Below are 21,395 nucleotides of genomic sequence, written 5' to 3' on the forward strand. Positions count from 1 at the left end.
AAAAAAAAAAAAAAAAAAAAAAAAAAAAAAAAGATCAAGAAGTAATAAACCTGCTTGATTAAAATTTAAATTAGATTTCAAGATGTATCGGCTTGTGTTTGGAGCAATTCGCATGTGCACACCGTCGTGATTTGTCATGTTCTTGCTTCTTAGTGTGAAAACCGTGCTGCATCCTTACGGGGCTTTGCCTGTTACATCAGCGCTGCCGCCTTACTTAAAACACTCCTGTCATTAACTAAACCATCTTTTTGTTATCAAGTCCTTCCAGTCTTTTGCCCAGGTTTATATAACGCTGACAGGCACATCTGGGTCATTCTGTTTACCCTGCTTTAAAAAAAACCTGACAAAATATTAACATTCTTCAAGTCACCTGGGGCGGCCTCTCCCCGCGCAAAGAGGATGAAGATCTCAACAACGTGCTGGATTTTATCCTTTCCATGGGCAGCGACAGCTACGGCCAGGGCGCAGCCGGTGGGGACTATCCCCCTGCCCAAGGGGAGAGCAGCAGCTTTTACCAGACAAACCCGTCCCCGGGATGCTACAGTGCCCTGGAGCAGGGCAGCCCCCCGCCCTACAACGCCGGCATCGTGCCGGAGATGATCCGCTCCGAGATGGACTCCAGCTACTGCCCTCCTGGCAACGTCCACGGGCGCTTCTTCGTGACACCCAGCTTCGGGGGCCCGCAGTTTGTTGAGAACATTAAGCCCGAGCCCGACATGGACAATTACGGACCGGTCTTAGGTCTGGTGCCCCAGGCTTGCCCAAAGATCAAGCAGGAGGGCAATGCGACCTGCATGATGGCCTACGAGCAGCCCCGGGTGGCCAACTCCCCCCAGATCCCCGGGGCAGAGACGCCCCCGCTGAGCCCCGATGACCTCATGGTCAGTGAGTGCCACACGCAGATGATGTGCCCCTCATCCGTGTCCTTCCAGCAAAGCTACCACCCAGCCTCCGGCTTCCACCACCCCCAGACCCACCTCCAGTACCAGAACACCTCCCAGTTTGGCCTTTTCGAGGACAGCAGCCTGCCCTTGCAGCCCTCTGCTCCCAGAGGCATGCTCACCCCTCCTTCCTCCCCTCTGGAGTTGCTGGACTCCAAACCAAAAAGAGGCCGTCGGTCCTGGCCGCGGAAGAGGACGGCCACTCACACGTGCACCTACGCGGGTTGTGGGAAGACCTACACCAAGAGTTCACACCTGAAGGCCCACCTGAGGACACACACAGGTAAATACAGCCGCTTGCCTTCATCTGAAGATTGCCAAAGCCTGTGTAAAACAGTTTGCAGCCTGAGCTTTAACCCTGTAGCCTCTTAAACTCCAGGAGTAGTCATGGTTGGGCTGCGACAGGTGGTCAGATCTAGGATGTCTGAAGTGTTTTCCTGTGCATGTATGTAGGGGAGAGCTTTTGGAAGGGCTTCTAACACCCTTTCTCAAAAGGGTTTCGCTGCAGGCACAGGTTAGAATTGCTAGAGCAGTCGGAAAGCGCTTGGATTATGTCGGAGAAGGGCTTGGTAGCAAATAAAAGATAAACTCGGGAGGTTGCCCGGCATGTGATGCTGTGGCTGTCCCTGGGAGCGCCGCGCTGAGTCACGCTCTCTGCTTTCTCCCGCAGGTGAGAAGCCCTACCACTGCAACTGGGAAGGCTGCGGCTGGAAGTTTGCCCGCTCCGACGAACTCACCCGTCACTATCGCAAGCACACGGGCCACCGGCCCTTCCAGTGCCACCTCTGCGACAGAGCCTTCTCCAGGTCAGACCACCTGGCTTTGCACATGAAACGGCACATGTAGCCCCCGAGGCTCTGACCTGCCCACAGTGGACGTTATTTAACTGCTCAGGTGCAGGAGCGTTAAAAACTTTGTAGCTGGTACTACGTAGGGAGGCACCGACGCTCTGGCGATGGAAGCCGAGGAGGTTTTGACACAAGGAGACTTAGCCAGTCATCTCCTGCAGAGAATTTGACGTGACTGTATCAGTGAACCTGCCCATCCCGGCCAGGAGAATATTTATGCAGCTTCTGTGAAGGGTAAACTCCATAAGACTCCATACAGATTGTACAGAGGAAGCTGTAAATACCTGTTGTGTTTTTTTTTTTTTTCCTAACTGCCCAGTCCTAAGCTTTACGAGACAATGTTTGTATGGAAACTGCCTGAAGTTGACCCTAGAAGAGATTAAATGAATGTTACCGTAGCTAACGATGTTATTTTAGATCTCGGTTGAAGGCATGGCTAAGAGAACACTCCTATTGTTAGACTGTTTCACAGGTGCAATAATATTCTTGTTTGCCATGATCTACACTAGAAGTACAGGGCTTGATGTCTTGTGAGAAAATAACCTATTTTACTGTATTTTTTTTATATATTGTAAATAATTTTATACAATGAGAAATATTGTATATGTAAATAGAAGACAAATGGGTATTTTGCCTATTTCTGTTTTTATAAAAGCGTAATTTTTCAATGTTTGAAAACATTTCATCTTTTTAATAAAATAAGTTTTTAATTGTTGTGATTTTTTATTTATTTTTTTTTAAATTCTCCTTTGAAAGCTCCCTGTTATTTTTCTCCCTTGATGGCTGGGACCAACAACCACCTGGTTATGTTTTAAATTATCAACAACTGTAAGAAGACCAAAAAAAAAAAAAACCAAACCCCCAAAAAATCTGAACTGTGGGTTTTTCTGAAACAGATAACAGAGTACATAATTCATCCTCAGTGGTAAACAACATACAGTATGGTGTTTTATCAAAAAATCAAATAGGAAAGTAGATCATATTCAAAATACACTTCCTAAAAATGGTTAAGTAAGCAACACTGTAATTTCAGTCTCATTTCTAGTTTATGCTAGACTATTTTAATAGCATCCTTAATGTTTTCCAGATGCAGTTATAGTTTTGCCAGCAGTGTGTGGGTTTTTACTATAAATTTAAACACTGCATTTTTGTAATTACGGAGGCTTATTTTAAGGCATTCTTGTACATAAATTATCCTTGCTCTCAAGAGCTCAGTGCGGAATTCCAATGGAACAGTAGTGGAATTTAAACATAAATTCACAGCACAGGTTAGAATACCTTCATAACTCATTCCCCCCCCCCCAAAAAAAAAAATCTAAATTCACTTAATAATTTGTAATCCCACCTTCCATTTCAGGAGTTAAGAAAGGTATTAACTGTTTTGGAGAAAAAGAAGTTAACCCGGAATCCAGATTCTCAAAACTATTTTCAAATAAACTGGATACTGCAACAGCTGTGGCAGTAAATAGCTGCAACAAGTCAAGTGGAGCCCCCCAAAAAGCTCTTCCACAGCTGTAAATGAAATCAGAAGCCCAAGCAGTACATCTCTGCAATTACTCAGAAACTCTGATGAGGATCCCTCTGTTTTTACAGCTACGGTTTAGTGGTGAGCCTTGATACTTGTAGAATAAAATCACTGTTAATGAGGTATGCAGATTCAGCTTAATACTGAGGCAGTTTGCCTTAACATCTGGATACTTGGAATTTGATTTTAATCAAGGTTGTGACTTTTTTTCCCCCCGGACTTTACGAGTTCGAATAGACAAGACTGAAATCAACAGGAATACATTTAAAGTAACTACAAATATAGCTATTCTTCTGTGAAAGCAAAGGCTGCAGTTGTTCATGTGGAACAGATGTATTTTGGGCTTCTAATCATTGACATGGAAGAATGAGTTCCACATTTCACTTTTATAGCTCTTTCAAAGTGAAATATAAGGGAGACTTAACATTTCTTCATTAAAAACAAAACTCATTTATTTGCAAGAAAAAAAAAAAATTAAAAAATTGCACAATCTAATTCCAGAAAGTGAGGATGACTTAAAGATGTTCTAAACTTAGCACATTCATTGTTGCAACAGTTCTAGGTATTTCCTTCTCTTTCCCCATAGCCAAAGATTTTCATATTTCAGCGTGTCCTTTGTGTTTATAACCTTAAGAACACAGTTTTTGAAATTCGTCCTTACCCTTACTGTTCCATAGGCACCCGGCTTTCCGTTGCTCTTTCTGAAGAGAGGGAGTAACCTTTTAAGTAAACTCTTTCTGGGTTTAGTTACACTCGGGTTTCGGTGATACGGTGCAATCTTACATTATTCCCTCTTTCATAATACAAAGAGAACAGAGGTTTGTCCCCCTCGCTGCAGTGGGTACGGTGGCGTCTCAGCGCACAGCCCCACACCTGGCTCCGGAGGGTCCCCAGACAGAGCTCGCCAGCAGTGGGGGAGAGCTTGGAAGCATCACGACCTGCTTGTTTGACTCTGCTGGTCCCCAGGCATCTCTCCTGACCTCCGTTAGAGGCAGGCTCCCGGGCTAGGTGGCCCTTTGGTCTGACCACTTCTGTATCCTCCCCGATATCCTACAGCCAGGGAGCGCAGGGCACATGAAGGCTGCACAGTGCCTGCCTGCAGATACATGTTGCTGGGTTCACTAACCCTTAAAAAAAACCCCAACAAACCCCTTTGTGGGGCTCCTCTGCAGCACCCACTGCAATGGGTGCTCCTCCTCCGGTACCTCTGCATGGGAGCATTCCTTTGCTCCGGCGAATCGCCTCATTGTAAGGGTTATAAACTCTGCTCCTCTTCCCCAGAAGGCCTTCAGGGAAAAGATTTGTTATCTGCATGAGGCCGTGTTACCAAAGCACGCTCAGGTTGTGCTGAGCGGCGGAGACGAGCTCTCTGTGTGCTGTTCACTCCGGGCAGACGGGCAGGTTGTGTCCTCCGAGCTTTCAGATTTGTTGCAACTCGACTGAAAATGGGGCAAAGCCATCCTCATATATAAATACAAACCCCAGCATATAACAATATATAGATACAGGCCTCCGAAAGCGGCGATGGACAGGGGACGCAAAACACTAATAAGAGCTCATGACCAACTTGAATTGTTTAAGGGAGAGCACGTATGATAAATTCTGTGTGGTCTTTACAGGAAACTGCAGGTTCTTGAATCTTGAGATAATCTTGTAGCAGAAAGAAAGAGATGCTGATCTCATTCTTCTCACATTCTATTATGAGTAATTTTCAACTCTCTTTTTTTTTTTTTTTTTTTAAAATTGCCTTAAATCCAAAGATGTGTTGATGTGATTCCACCCATCTACCAAGCCCCCTCTGGCCAGCCAGGAGATGGCTAGTGCTGTGCAAGTCCTTTAACAACAGACCATCAGGTCATCATCTTTTTAAGTAATTTCGTTCTAATTAACACAAAAGACCCAGAATCCCAGATGCCTTCCAGGGAGCATGCAGCGAAGACCAGTCCTTTCAGTCTGCAGCTATCCTGGATTTCATTTTGACACGCTAGGGAAAAAAAAAAAAATACAAAAAAAAAAAAAAAAGAAAAAAAGAAGAAGTTGTAGTTAAACCTGATGGAGGAAATGTAGAGTCCGTTGTAAACAAGATTTTCACACATATTCTTACAAGATACCACAGTGATGGGCTCACTATACTTGCAAGATAGATTGCCAGATTAGATAGAGCAGGTTAAGTACAGAAACTAGTAAATCCTGCACAATGTTCCTAGTGAAAGTTTTAGCAATTATTTCTGAACCGGAGACACCATCCAGAGGAGTTCATGTTTCAGGTCCGTTAATTCCACGCTGGGTTTCAGAACGTTGTGTGAAATGAAATGATGAAAACGGTTTTTCTCTCACCTGCTGACTTCAGGAGGAGGCAGTTAAATCTGTACTACATGGGAACTCGTCTTCAGAAAACACCCTGACAAGGAGTCTGTTGCTGCTGAAACAGCACCCAGGAACAGAGCCTCGTCCTGCCTCCCCGAGGGGCCGTTGCAGCCTCCAGCTCTCGAGGGAGACCCAGCACCCTGCCGAGCACCAGCAGCCTGCGAGCAAGCAGGCAGGATGCTTCCAAATCTAATTTTTTTTTTTTTTTTTCAACCCCAAAGTGGAAGGCTGGACTAGAAAACATCCCCCCCACACCTTTGGCTTTTCTGGAAGTTCATTTTAGATTTGCAGTCTTGCAGATGCTCACGGCTGGGGGAGTTTACTTAAGCTTTAATTTTGGCCCTAGGCTCACCTCGTGCAGGGATGGGGGGACTTCAGCCTGTGCAAGTCCCCTTGGTTACTCGCAGCCATTTACAAACTGCCTGAAAACATTGACTCGCTCTAAACTTTGGTCCTCCGTCCACAAGAAGTGCCAAAAAAAGTTTGTCCATTCTTCAAATTATAGGATTGTGCGGTTCTGTGGTTTTCTGTGGTAGAAGCTCTGTGGTTTCTAAAGCTATTTTGTGCACCTATAACAGACTAGCTGTTAGGCTTTACTTAAATTGAATTTTCGAAGCCAGAATCCCAAGCTCTAGCCATTTCTTTTGCTATATTTAAATTAAAACAACTACAACGAAGTCATGGAGCCATCGCTATGGTAACGAGCAGTGTCAGGGGGAAACATAAAGAGGAACATTCAATCCAAACCCCATGGAATTTAATAGGGAGAAAACTATCCCAGTTGCTAACATCAAAACATATTTGGTGGCATCTACAAACCTTAAAATTCCTGCATGTCCTTGAAGCAGCCGCTCTCAGCTGGGTGAGTAACAGGTCCCACCTGCCCGGGACTCATCCTGCCAAGAGCAGAAGGGTTGGAGCTCCTGAAACTCCCTGGCACTGCAGCAACCCCTCTCTGCCCTGACTGAAAAGCCAGGCTTAGGCACAGCTCCATTCGGAAACTGGCTTCTCAATAGATTTGGAGGAGGAGGAATAGGTTTACAAGCCAAACACCAGTAACCTAAAGCACGTAGCCATACACAATTCACAGGCCCTGGACGTAACTGGCTCAACTTATGGATTCCCAGAGACTCCTTAAAGCTCTATTTGATCCCAAACCAATTCCCCATCACTTAGGCTGAGCTTGGGAACAGTCTCTGCCACAAAGCCGTACTCCAAACTTGAAGTGTGCAGAGGAGGCAGGGATTTATCCTAAACTTGTTAGGCAGAAAACATGTTTGATTTAATCTTCTGAGGTCTGACTTTTCAGCCACAATTATTTGATCTTATAATATTTTATGTAGACACAAAAAAAAAGAGTCATATGCACTGCTTTATATAATGAAGATGTATTAACTTTACCAAAACCACCTTTCCAAGCACAAAGGAGAGCAGGAGCAACAAAGTTTTCATTTATTCTGCAACCACAGCTAGCGTTAGTTACCTGCTTATTTACCTGCTTCAATTATAATTCCTTTAAGCAAATCAAAAGTCTGCCCTTTGTAGTAAGCATAAATTCAGCAACCCAGAAATTGCAGATGAACTTACCTATTACAGGTTTGTAATTAGATATACCATCCCTTTAAATCACTTTTACTTTGGTTTCTTGCACTTCTAACAGCTCAGAGCATTCCTGGAGTTCTGGCCTATCATTATGTCATCAGGAAATATCTGGAACATCACATTGGACATTCCCTGTGACATCTGATACATCAGGCGAGAAGCTACCGAGCCTGAGGCTTAAACACAACACACACAAAGAATCCTCAAACCCCAACAACCTTTTTTTTTTTTTTTTACAGCCCATGCAGGATGACAGCACAAGTGGGTTTTGATATATTAATCATTTTATATTGCAAACACTTGCAAAACAAGGGATAGAGGATGCCTGGGTGCCCTTCTTGTGGGTGCAAGGGATGGGCAAAGCACAGAGCTTGTTCCTCTGTACAGTTCCCTTCTGAAATCTGTGGTTGAGTACAACATTTATGGGAGGTTAAACAGCAGAAATATATTATGTTTGCAGCTGGGAAATAGTGTTATGAACATAAAAGTCATCATTAGAGAAGGCTATAGCATTTGTAAGAAATGCTGTATCAGCACCAATAAAAAATTTTAATTGCGGTCATTACATTAAAAAAAAAAATGCTAACTAGACAGGAGGTAAAAGATGTTCAGAGTGACTAAATTGATAGTTATGTACAGCACACAGGAGATTCAGCAATTTTCTCCCAGTAGCACCTCCCCTGAAAAAAATATGACTGCAATTTTAGGGGTAGGGAGGGCAGCAAGGGCTCCGAGAGCTCAGACTTTCACAACCCAGGCTGGGCCCGGGTCCTGTTTAGGTCCAGTCAACAAATGCTACATTTGCTTTTGAGGTTTAACAGCTGGCCTTGTAGCTTGGAGTTCCTTTAAGTTCCAGTTTCCACTTGTAAACGTTTCTTCTGGAAGAGGACGTCTCGCTTTTCTTCCCCATGAAGAGCCTCTTGGCCTCTACGCGCTGCCTGGTAGAGGGAGTCCTTCCAGCTCAGGCATGGCCAGTGAAGATGGGGCAGGTATTTGGGGAAGTGTTCAGATGAGTAACTTGTAAAGACTCCAAAAACTTGAGCGGGAGGAAAACACAAAGCTGTGGCCCACGTCTTTGTAAGCGAAGAGGAGCACGACCCGATGAGAGGAGTTGGGTAGGAAGTTGTGCCCGTCTGTGACACACTACAGTAAAATCCTGGCTTCAAAATGTCAACGGACTAAAAATATTGCTGCAGAGCAATTTCAAGAGAAACCTGCCTTAGCAATCTGTTGTTAACCATGCCAATGTGTGCAGAAGCAGAGTAAATAAAACAAACAGATGGGAGAATAATGAGTCAAAGTGAATAATGTCAAATAGTACGATAGTGAGGTGTGTTTTTCCAGCAAGCAGAAAGGGTTTGTCTCTGGTGATCTCTCTAACCCCTCCCAGAATAAATTGCCTGGATGTTTAGCATTGCGGCACACAAATTGTTTTGGAAAGGGTGCGGCGTTGGATTTTCTGACTGGTCTGTACGGACCAAATGTGGCCAGGATGAGGAAGAAGGGGAAGGACAGAAGGGAAAACAGTGCGCGGAGGACACCAGCCAAAAGCAAAAAAAAAACAAACAACAAAAAACCAACCAAAAAAACCCTAACACAGAGAATCAGGCAGTTGTTCTAAGCAAGATTCACAAATCTGACAAAAAAGCTTATGAAAGCGTGGACCAAAAGAAAAAAAAAAAAAAGAGTAAAGAAAGATTGCCGAAGTCTCAGAGCTCCAAAAATTAACTTTTCATTTATTATATTAAACAATAACATTTCTCTTATTATATTAAACAATAAACACACGAGATGGGTTAAAATTAAAATACCTTTCAATTCGTTATGATATTTGAAAGATAAATATAACTACAATAATGTACATATTTGGAGATATTAGTCAAATTTAGGTCAACATTGCAGCTTCCACTTTGCATTTTCACCTTTTTTTAGGTCAGACTAAAGAACGTCGTATTAAAAGGGACACCAGAAGAGCACTCTCTAATCGTAACAGCAGAAGGAACCACAGTCACTAGGAATTTTCCTTTTAAAGTTAAACTTAAAGGGGAAGGCAGAAGTTGGAAAAATGAAAATTCCATTTTATAACAAATTAGCCTTTATTTATAAAACTTTCAAGTAAAAAGAGCAGTATATCAACTGATAAAACAGGCGTGTCAATGAATAACAGTTAATGTATTTACTCTAAAAATAAATCTTCTATGATTCCACCGTACTCCAAGCAAAATTCCTTTCTAAGAAAAGATGTTTGTTGTGAAGTCTACAGAGAGATGCAATGGTTGACACACAACAAAAACGGAGCTGTAGGAAAGGTATTTGGACTAGATCATTATTAGCACAGATCAATTCACTTTAACAGAGTTCCAAGTCTAAATGAGGATTAAACAGAAATGAAATTCCTGAGCGGGAGGAATAAAATGCAGAAGGTGGGAGAAATCAAACTCTTACACGAGGGAAAGCAACAATTCTACTTGGACCAAAATTCCTTGGGCCTCAGTTCTACAGAATAAATACTCTTCTCAATGGAGAAACACTAAAGAAGAAATAGTAACCCCAAAAGGATTATAAGAAGAATCCAAGAAAAGTGAATTATCTTTGAGCATAAGATGACAAAATAACTTCTACAAAGTTTCTGACAACAGATTTCACAGACAGGAATTAAAAAAAAAAAAAAAAAAAAAAAGTTTTCCTACACTTTGAGAGCGCATTACATGAAACAAAAATACAGTGAGGACTGATGATTCTCATAGGGCAGAGATTTCATAAGGAAAAATTTGCCAATATAAAAATATTTCATACAGCATTATTGTAGAAGCACTACTTTTATGAGCATCTGTTTTTATTGCAGAATGACTGGTATGTTTTACAACAAGACTATTTGAATATAACTTAGGGAAACCACTCGAGGCAGATGTGAACACACTGGTCTGTAAAGGATAATGTGGGTAATTCAATACCTGTGTCCTACATGCAAAGTTTGCATGCGTAGGTTCAACGTGAATAATTGTCAGTCTTTCCTGTTTTAACTGTTGTGCCTCGGTGCTGTGTGCAATTCATGGTTTTCCATGAGTCATTCCAGCAGTGACGATACTCTGTATAAAACACACATGTGCCACTATAAAAGCCTACTCAACTCTTTGTGATTGCTCAGTGTACCACAGAGTCTAATAATTTATCCGAGTAGAAAGCAGAATCACCTCCATTCTTTCCTCAAAGCCAAGAATGCAATGGATAGTCATTCCTTCTGAAGTAAAAGCTTAGGTGGAAATGGAGGAAAAGCAGAGCTGAAATCCAGATGACAATTATGTGCAACCTATATAACTGGAATGAAGCAAGAAAAACACGTTTTCCACCTTAGCGTGTGACTGTTTGGGGTGTAAGTGTGTGTCTATGGGAATAACTCCTTAAAAACCATTTTTTAAAAAAGGGAAAAAAAAAGAGAAGTGAAACTACAAGCAAATGTAGGAGAAAAACCATTGCTTCAGCCTCAGGGAAAAAAAAAAAGTAAAGATGACATGACCATCACATGCAAGAAGATCAGAAATTAAGCCTGCATTTCAAAAAGACACTTTAAAAACTCAAAAGAACATGAAATCACATGCAGTGCAGATGATACCTACTTTCTGCCAGGTTTCTCTCTTACACTTGGCACAGCTAGAACGCAGTTTTTCATGCCAATGAAAGTAATCTTGAAACAAATTTGTTAGAAGTAGTCATTTCTCCTTTTTTTTTTCCCCTTTCCTTTCCTTTTCTTTCACCAGAACTTTGAAATTAAGAGACATGATCTAATCTGCATTTCTGTAAAAATTCCATTTCTGTATCCATCTCTGTTTAGAGAATACATACATACACACAAGCTTTAATATATAGAATATATATGCATATTCTACATATTCATTGTATATACACATTTTATGTACAGCACAAGTAACTATATACTAGACATAGTATGTGGACATAGTATATACACACACTATTATTACATTATACAATACACTATATATATATATATACACACACAGACACAAATAATATGGATCTCATAATGTACACTGTATATGCATTGTGTATACTCACATTTTATATATCTTGCATTGTACAGATTTTCTCTGCCCAAATAGTGATAGGCCTATTTGTGCTTTAAATTTCACTGTTCTGGAGGAAGGAGAAGATCAATGTCTTGCGATAAAAGTTTTGTCTCAGAAGAACAAGTGCAGGTGTTATACAAAACACTGAGTTATGAGCAGAAGGGAAGAACGGGGGTAATCTTCCTTTTTATCTGGAAAACTGTATTAATTACAACGGGGAGAAATCGCAGCTAAGTTTTCTTCTACTGCAGTGTCTAAAATTTTGACTCAAGAGTGTTTCAGCAAACCTAAAGTTACTAAATCTAATAGACTGTGCATAGAGGACACGTTCCATCCTTGTTCATTTGCTTGATCTTCTGTTACTGTCCAAGCAATTATGAAGAATGAGTCAATAAGGAAACAGGAAAATGAGCAGTTAGTTCTAACACTATATGGAATGCTAGATTAGTTCACCTTTCTGGCTTCCTGCTAAACATCTTGAAAACACCGACTCATTGCCTTAGAGGCATTATAAATTACAGTATTTCAGAACACTGACAAAGTAGCAGAAAGTCTTGTTATGGTGCATAACTCAGAAAATGAATCAAGCTATTTAGCTCATCCACCCCGTCCCACCGGAGTGACATCATCCATGCAGCAGTCCAAAAGTGGTTTTCCTTTCTAAAATGGAACTACATATGAATGGGGTTTTATTGTAGCAGAAGAGACACCACAAAAACTCAGGCCCAAACGAAAACGAAAAGGAGAATATTACACATGGATACAATCTGTGTAACTTCACGGATAATCCTGCAGCCATTCAACTCTGAACACTGCTCTTTTCGAGCAGAAATTTTCTCATCTATAGACAGTCCAAGTTTGCTCTCAGAGGCTTCTAGCCCTGTACACCAACAGCAAAGAGAATCCGTTGACATTTTAGTATGTGTGATCATATAACATATTTTAGAGAAAAAATTGCCACAGTGGGAAGGGATTTCGAATCGGGTTCTGTAAAACTAGAAATATTTTCTACATTCCAAAGGGGTCATTAAAAGACCATATTCAAGATCATTGTGTGGCTGGTTTTGATACTAGAATGCATCCCTCCCTTTTCTGAGAGGAATGAAAAGATTCACATTATTTGTAGTACCATTAGCACAGGAGACACAGAGCAAACATGGAATCGTGACTCCTAAAACTGCACTTTGAGATATGGGGTTTCAGTCTGGCCATCTGTATTGCTGCAGATGTAAAATGGATGGATGTGTGTGTGTGTGCATGCACATACAGACACGCACTCACCCATATACCTACTCACAAAAGCCCGAGACAAGAAATGCCTCATCTTAGCTGCATTTCAGAACTAAAAACTGCTAAAGAAGATTAAAATGATCCAAACTGATTCTCGTCTCCGTGTAAAGAAAGCATCCAGAATAAGGCAATTACAACAGAATGGGGAAAGATTGCTTTCACTCAGTGAACAGGCACTATCTTTGTACTATGAAAAATAAAAGGAAGCTAACATAAAAATTATAAATGCATTAAAGATGATACAGGAATACCACATTAAAAAGAAAATAGAGAAAATGTTTTAAGATAAGGGCTGCATCAGTAAAAACACAGACTGTTAAACTCTGTGTTCCTACAGAACCAAGGACAGGAAAGCAGATAGACATTAAGGATGTTTTAAGAGTTTTGTGCTAGATGCCTACTCTATTTAGACATAAAATCCAAAGCAAAGACAACTCTAAATTTGAGAATTCCTGCAATCAGAAAAGGCATTTTTAGCCAGTAAATAATTCACAGACTTATCATAAGGACTTATTTTATATATGACATGTAAAACACATTCTGTGTTATCCTTACCAGGTAGAAGTATGGATTTTTACAGGTGTATATAAAATCTGTTCCTACTTGGACTTACGACTGCAAGCTGTATTTTAAAGCCAATCCAGTCTACCGGTACTTCTATAACTTATGCATGAACATATATTTGGCAAATAAAATCTGTTTCAACTTGGCCTTATTTCAGTTAAATTATCTTTGATCTGTAACCCCATAATCTAAGATAGCTGGAATTAAAGCAAACAGAGGTAGGGGCTGTCTCACATAGTCAGCTGGGTCTACATTCTGACTGTTGGAGCAAAATAGGGGAAAATGAGTTGTAGGGATGAACACTGTTCAAGCTTAGGAAGTTTTCCATTGCTTGATTTTTACCTGAAAGCAGTGCTCAAACCTGTATCACAATCCTGTAATCGTATCTGCTTATGAGATAAAGCAAGATTTTACCAAACTGTTTCATTGCCAAATTACCCGTCCAATTCACCACAATGGAATTAACTCCCTCTTTTACAACATCACACACAATTATTACAACTCAATGCAAACAAATGTTTAAATTAGGAGAACTACTCGTTCACAGAGGCTTCAAATTTGCAATATTTGATACGCTTCACTATGTTTGTATTCATCATATATAAATTGCCAGATTCTTTTGTAAAAGCCACAATCTCCTGGATAAAAAGGGCCCATTTAAGAATGAATTTATGCTGAAGACTTTGACATAGATGATACAGATGACATACTAATTAGCCTACCATGAATTATTAAATAAATGTAACAAGTGAAAGCTAATTCTATATTATCTTTTTATGACATTTTCTTTGAAATTCATACTGCAGCCTGCAAAAAACCCCAATGGAATTCAGGCAACAAAAAGCCAGATTCACAAGTTGAAGTTTTTACTATATGCAACACCGTCTTCCAGATAAACTCTGCTTTCAGTATCTTCGGATCATATGTTAAATTTCTTACAAGCAGTAAATTTTATCTAGAACATATAATACAGCTTATACAGTGTTTCCTGCATATTATGCACTTGAAAAGCCACAGAAAGCCCAGTTTGACATAACCAGCCAGTCTTGTTTAGAGTTGAAGGTGACTAAAATTATTTTCACAACATAAACCAAGAATTTAGTATTTTTATAAAAGCCATGTTTAAAGGTTTCACTTGGACAGGGTGGAGCCAAAGAACCCCTATTTAAGAGTTTGGCATATCAGCCTTACTGAGTGCAATAGCCAACTCAAGGTCTTCTTGTTCTTGTCTCCGCAATCGAGCTAGTCTTTCTTGCTCTGCTTTTTCACTCTCACGCTTTGCCCATGCCAGCTGCTGTTCTTCATTTCCAAACTAAAAAACGAAAATGGAAAAGAAATTAATAACTTTACCAAAAAGCTAGAAGAAATTACGTGAAAAATACAATGAATCAGACTTATTAAATATATGAATCAAGTATACCAAGCTGTCTGAGGGTAGTTCTTCTGGATTAAGATAAAAATTCACTCACTGATTTCCTCACTTCATCCTTTAATTTATTTCCTTAATTTCTTCCTCCTCCCACCAGGAAACTAACCCATCTGGGCTGCACGTCCCTGCATCCATGTCTCAGCTGTGTATGAAAATGGCCAGGGGACTGGAGCCAAACAAAAACTCCACAAACACAAAAAAAACAAGTTAGTGGTTTGGGAGCATAGCAACCTACATCCATTTTTAAGAATAGTAAATAGCTGGTAAAAACAAGAGTTATTTACTCTTGTGCAACTCCATCGCAGAGAATTTTACTGTAGGGTGAGGGGGTTTAATACTGACTCTGGATACTGCTGATTTGTGGGAAGTTTCAACACCAAATCAAAATTTCAAAAAGTGCTTCTGTTACTGTTCATAAAATACATGCAGAGTTTTTCCAGTAAGAAATAACGTAAGAGAATCCAATTTACTTCAGCAGAGAACACTAAGGAAATATAACACATTATAACACTGAGCTTCAAAGCCTGTTTGAGCTTCCCAAAACATATTTAAGTACACTGCAGCAAAACTACTCCAAAATTATATTCCAGTATTTATCAACGAAGTATGCAAAAGTTCACTTGTTTGAAGTTTTTGCACAAAATATGAAAATATTTTATTGAAATCATAACAACTTAAAACTAAAATATAATCTGTTACCGTTTAATTTTAGCATTTGCTGAAGAGGTTGATGTTAACAGAAGCATTCGCACAGCTGCATGGAAACGTTTGCATTATATCCCACTTCTAAAATTTGCTTTGTGCTATCTTTTTTTTTTTTTTGAATGTGCAGGAAAACATATTATTTGGGGGTTTTTTTGGAAGAGAAAACGACGTGGAATTTCTAGTTTCAATTCCAGCTGAATGTATACTGCAAAAATTGCCCTGTGGTCCACATCGTTAACTCTGAACACAGCAAAATATGCCATTGCACTAGCTGATGCAGCTACACCTTCCCACACGAGCTTGAAATATTGAACTGAGCATTAAATGCAACTCTAAGTGCTAGATCTGTGCCTAGCTGTACATATACGATGCGATGGCCCCCACCCCTTCATCTTCCGCTCTGCATTGTATCTATAATTTGTATTTTTAAAGCTTTCAACTCAAGCCCAATTATCAGTTTCTCATCATTTAGCTAAAAGATGTCTTATCTACGGGCTTCTGGATGCTCACAATTCCTCATTTTATTTCTCTCAAGATGATTTTTCAGATTATTTCATGAAAAAAAAAAAAAAGAGGACTATTTTAAAATCGTATTTCTTCAAAGACTACCTCTGCTTTCATGGCTAACACAATTTAGATGAGGACCTTTGCATTCAATGTTACTGAAGTACAATAAAAGTGCCACATGTTTATGATATTTTACTTTAAAAATGAAGAAAACCTACTATCATTGCTCATTTAAATCACGTCAGCTGACAGGTAAGATTTAAAAGCTCACCAAGATTTTAAATAGTTATTTTTTTCAAGATAAAGACGGACTCAAATGGAAGTAGAACTTTACCACTTATTCCAAGAATTCAAAAAGATCATATAGCTGGGATGGAGAATAACAGTTACTATTTTCAGAAATACAATAAGCTTTGGTCAAACCCTCAAGGGTATCTTTTTGTTTTTAAATGTTGAGAAAACAGTTTTACTTATATAGCTTACATCTTAGGATGAGTCTTCCAAAGCTTATGAGAGTCCCAATTATAACTTGTTTATGGTACACAAGTTATATTTTTGTGGTTAAAAGTGCTGAGCAAAAAAAAAAAAAAAAAAAAGGAAAAAAAATAGGCAAGTGATTCATTGGAAACAAATCTGGATGTGCCTTATTACGAATGGTTAGCATGAAGTAAAATTTTCAGGAGTGTTAACTCTGACCCTTAGATAGTAAAATATACAACAGTTCATTAATGCCACTGATTCGTGCACAGATTGCCTATAAAAAGGTAATGTAACTGAATTACCAGTCATTAAATACAGTAACATATTTTTTGCATATGTCCAGGTTTCAAGAAGTCTATAAATATGTATCACATATCTGTCATTCCATTAACCCCCCCCTCCTCTTTTTTTTTTTTTCCAGAAGCACAGTTAGACCCAAGGCATAAATGAGGAAAACAGCAGATTGCAGCAAAACTAATCAAATACACAAAAAGCTACACTGACTTGTGTTTACTATATTACCAGCTTCCATTAAGCACAAAATTTTAGTTTAAAGGGCTCTGTTTCTTCGAAATTTAAATACTTTCTGTTGGCAGAAAGATTGCTGTTCTTGTTGTTCTGTAAACTGAAGCTGGAACCTAGAAATACCTGAAATATGAGCTACTAAAAGACTTTGTTTTGTTCCAAAGAGTTGTTATTTATTGCCAGTGGAAAAGTTAAGAATGTAGTGAGAATACTTAAAAATCTGGGTGCATGAATTTGCCGGTATCTCAAAAAAAGCACCCAATTTTCTAGAGTGCTACTAAAATCCAGTGAAGGTCCTCGTGTTACTCATTTGCAACAGCAAAGAATTCCAAAATAAAAGAGGTTATTTAACTATTCAAACCTACATGATTCTATGATTCTGTTCTTGGATTCCACAGACTACATATAAAAAAAACAACTTACGTAAGTAAAATTGCTTTTAATTTCCATTATGAGCAGTTTCCAAACCATAAGGCAAAGAGAAGCACAGTATTCTTGCTGATTACAAGGTAACCAGTACACTTAAATTTTCATACAGAAGGATTAGGAATTATCAAATGTCACAACATAATTGTGTTATCGGCAAGAAAAAAAAAAAAACAAAACCCAAACAACAAACTGAAAAGAACAGGGATCAAGTCTCCTTTCAGTGAAATTCAGTTAACGCTTTTTTTTTTTCTTACAGCAGTAGAAAGTAATTCACAAAAACGATTAAAAAAAATTAATTTCATTTGATGAAGTGCCACTTAACAGTAATTATAAGTGGCAACTCCAAGATCTCTTTTCTCCTACTTTTTCCTCATCTTCTAAAGTTAATCTCATCTCCTGATGGCACAGCAAATTTAACACTAGAGCACCCACTGGGATGGGGATCAGAGATTGTGGTTAATCATTTGATACAATCACTCAAGTGTAAGCAACACTTTTAACTTGAGAAATGCAGTCTGTAAAGTAAGACAACAGTCTGGGTAACAGTCATTCCATTCTGTTATTTGTCTTTCATTGAAGGAAGAAATTAGATGTTGTTCAAGAAATTGCAGATAAAGCAAGTTTTGCGTCTTAATTTTATTAAGAATGTCACCATTTTGTATACAATCACAGAATTTAACTGTGCAAATCCAACAGGCTAGTACTAACTGTGGTAAAGCATACATAGTATCTTGAACTTTGACGTCTTCAGCATCATAGATAAATTAAAGCACTGAGGCCAGCTAAAAGTATGCACAGATGGCCTCAACTAACAATATCAAATAGGAAAGTGATACACATTTACTATTCACTATTAACTAGGGGGAAAAAAAAAACCAAAAACATTAAAAATAAGCAACCTGAAAGATTCAGCTTAAAGATCTCCACTTGTTGAACACTGAACTGTGTCCATCAAAGTTAAGTAACAGATTAAGTTGGCAATTTTACTGCATGGCAATGTGACAGAACAAAAAACACATGAAAGGAGGAAGAAGCCTGAGGCTGCGGATGGAACAGATTTCTATCTACTCATGGAAGCAATAAGAACCACACTACTACTACATTTACAATGATTTCCAATTCCATAACGTACCTGCCAGCATTAAAAACAAAGCCAGGCTTTTAGAAACCCTGGTATTTTTTTAATGAATGGGTACTCGGCTTTGCTTTCAAACCTTCTGATACTGTCCTTTGGAGTGCAGTATGGACGTTTCGATATTGGTTCTACAAACAATTTTGTTTTCTCAGTCATAACAAGGGCTTTCCTACAATACTAGTAATTGGAACAAAATTCAACAGCTGAATTTTCAATCTCTGTCTCGTATATGTATCTTTATGACCACATTCCATCATATACAGCAAACATTGTGACAGGATTGTCAGAACCTTTTTCACAAACAATTACAAATACTTTATGGAATCTTTCCCTTTAAGGATTTTCTTCTCAGGATATGGTGAAATTGCTATATAAATGTTTTCAACAATTGTTTTTGAATCTTTACATCATTGGCTCCCAAAAAGATCATTTTACAAAATAGCCTCCATGCAACAAAAACAATACACAGATTCTGCTACAAAGAATTTGTGAGTAAAGGCACACTGTACTAAAATAATTTAAATGCAAGTAAACCCTTTAAAATTTAGTATGAAACTTCTTTTTTATTGAAATAATGCCTTTTTATTACAGAAATATTAATACAAAAACAATGAGGACAGCATGAAGGTACTAAGAGACAGAAGCCAGTGAACAGTAGGTTTGCAGTTAAAACAAAACCCCAATAGATTGCTGCAAGCAGAGCAGAAAGTGGTTTGCTCAGAGACAATGAACTTAACTTACAGAGCTGAAGTCTGCAAACCCCAAGGAAGAGTCTTTAGAAGTTTTACTTGAAGAGGAGGGAGCAAATGGATCTTTTCCACTAAATGGGTCCCCAAACCCCTTTTTACTTTGAAACGGGTCACTGCTGTCAGCCCCAAATGGCTGGAATGGATCATGGGGCTTGGGAAAATCTGAAGACCCAAGGTGGCTTACAGGAGTACTTTTACCTGGAAAGTTTAGGAGAAAAAAAAAACAAAAAACAAAAACAAAAAGGAGAAAAAGAGAAGTTACTTACCACGGACAATGCAAACCCCTTAAATAGGAAACCGTGACGATACACTTTAGCATCATCCATTCTTCCTGGGGTAGTTTAAAATTTTAACCAAATATAATGGTACTCATTTCTCAAAGCAAATCATCGCAAATGGTTGTTTTATTTAAATGGATTTAATATATTACTTATACATACTGTATACTATTAACACCATTAAGATTTTAAATTATAAAACCCAATATAAAGACATATGGTCAGAAGAATTTGACAGCTATGACTTGAGTTCATTTTCCAGGATTAGAGACATTTCAAGCTTATATTTGGGATTATATAAAAGATAAAATACTTTAAAATACCATTAAACATAAATAATCATGTTAAATAGAATTAACTAGTAGTAACTTATCTGTGACTTTACAGAATGCATGCATTCTGTTTTGTTTTGTTTTTTTTTCTCTGGGAACTGGTTTATCCTTCTACCACCACACATACAAGGGAAGAGACTGATTAAGAAGTCACCTCGTTCTGGGGTGTTTGCTGCACAACCCACCTTTTGTAGGTGACTGCTTGTTCTTATATTCCACCCCAATAACAATTGAAATCACAGGATCTATGGTATATATGCTCATAAATAATAAGAAATATTTCTTGCAATTAGAACCTTAATGGTTAATTTTTAATTCCCCTTGCAAAAAGGACTATTTTGTTAGGTCAAATAACTAAAGAGACAAATTTATTTTGTTCCTCTTAATAAAAGATTGCTCCTTGGATGAACAATCCTGATTATAAGGTGTACTTTGCAAATGATAAAGGAAAATCTAGAAACATTTTTAAAAGAAACAAATATTTACGACTTCCTGCATAACAGCCTGAATTATAGACATTACTTGCATTAATAAAGCCATCTTTTTTGAAATGTCCAGTTCTTTGAACTACAGTTTAATAGGAATCTCCCACTTTACTCACATCAGGATACATGTACTAGGAAAGCACAGAGAAACAGTCTCAAAACCCCCAAATCTTAGAGTATGTACTTGGCATGTCTAAGACAGAGCCTGATGGCTTTTAAGAAGGTACTTTGGTAGTTGCTCCTGAACTTCGCAATATTTGCTCAGATCTGTGGAAATCCTCATTTGTCAAAGAGAAATAAAGACCAGCAAACTTGCACTAAATAAATAATTATCCAGCAGCCAGCCTTCACTTGCTGTTAAATCACAGCTCAGGCTCTCCTCTCCCAGGGGCCAGGCAGGAATCCATCCTTCCTCACACCTGGCTTGCCAGACACACACCCTCTGCCATCAGCGGGCTCCGCACCGTGCTGGTGGCACCTCCTCACCAACTGCACGGCGTGCAGGGGCCAACAGTCCTCAGACTCAGCCAGGCACAGATTTACAGGGGAGCCGAAGGGATCGTGCAGCTTCTTAGCTCATTAGCACAGTGCTAATGGCAGACTTGGGCCTCAGGTGCAACACAGCGACCACTGGAAGGCACTGAGCTTCGGGGAAAATGGGAAGTAAGAAGGTCCACAGCTGAACAAGCAGACAGAAAGAGGCGTAGAGAACAAGACACACGCAGTAGGAGATATAACTGGATTTGTTTAGTCTTAAGAGTATTCAAGGGGAACCTAATCTTAATCCTGTAGGCATGTCTTCCATCAAGAAAAAGGCTAATGGATTTAGATTTTACCAAAAGAGATTTACATTACAAAATCCGTAACATCTTTCAAACTTCAGAATCCTCAAGACTGCCTAAGGAACTTGCTGCGTTCCACCATCACGTCCATGAGGTTTGAGAAACAGTTTCTAGAAATCACACTGGTTTAGCTGCCTTGAAGCTGGAGCATAAAGGAAACCTCTTAAAGTTCACTCCAGCACTATTTTTCATGGTTCAGTACGTGCTCCATCCTGGTTAACAGATGTGGCAAGGATATATGGATACCCTTATTAGCAACCACATGTGGGACTTGAAG

The 21,395-nt window shown here is 39.2% G+C and overlaps 2 protein-coding genes across 6 annotated transcripts in view; one reads left to right on the top strand and one right to left on the bottom strand.

Moving 5' to 3' along the window:
• The first annotated feature begins 371 nt into the window (after positions 1–371).
• Positions 372–2,508, top strand: KLF2 (Kruppel like factor 2). The gene is made up of 2 exons (XM_026865096.1): positions 372–1,224; positions 1,612–2,508. Exons 1-2 carry the CDS (start codon positions 438–440, stop codon positions 1,785–1,787), a joined length of 963 nt encoding a protein of 320 aa, XP_026720897.1. The 5' UTR covers positions 372–437; the 3' UTR covers positions 1,788–2,508.
• An 8,467-nt stretch (positions 2,509–10,975) lies between these two features.
• The window catches only part of EPS15L1 (epidermal growth factor receptor pathway substrate 15 like 1), a 42,793-nt gene continuing 32,373 nt past the window's right edge, over positions 10,976–21,395 (bottom strand). For all 5 annotated transcript variants that reach the window (XM_026865104.1, XM_026865106.1, XM_026865105.1 and 2 more), the window contains 2 exons: positions 19,174–19,379; positions 10,976–14,534 (listed from right to left, as the gene is read on the bottom strand). In XM_026865104.1, coding sequence (XP_026720905.1) covers positions 14,388–14,534; positions 19,174–19,379 — 353 coding nt within the window. In that variant the 3' untranslated portion in view covers positions 10,976–14,387. The remainder of the gene's footprint in view (positions 14,535–19,173; positions 19,380–21,395) is intronic.

Source organism: Athene cunicularia (genome assembly GCF_003259725.1).
Source record: "Athene cunicularia isolate RWA chromosome 28 unlocalized genomic scaffold, athCun1 chr28_part1, whole genome shotgun sequence".
NCBI lineage: Eukaryota > Metazoa > Chordata > Aves > Strigiformes > Strigidae > Athene > Athene cunicularia.

Bases quoted from the DNA above. Each gene is read 5' to 3' on its own strand.
- KLF2 (XM_026865096.1), top strand. From the start codon at position 438: ATGGGCAGCGACAGCTACGGCCAGGGCGCAGCCGGTGGGGACTATCCC. The intron at 1,225-1,611 runs GTAAATACAGCC...TTTCTCCCGCAG, and splicing joins CCACCTGAGGACACACACAG to GTGAGAAGCCCTACCACTGC.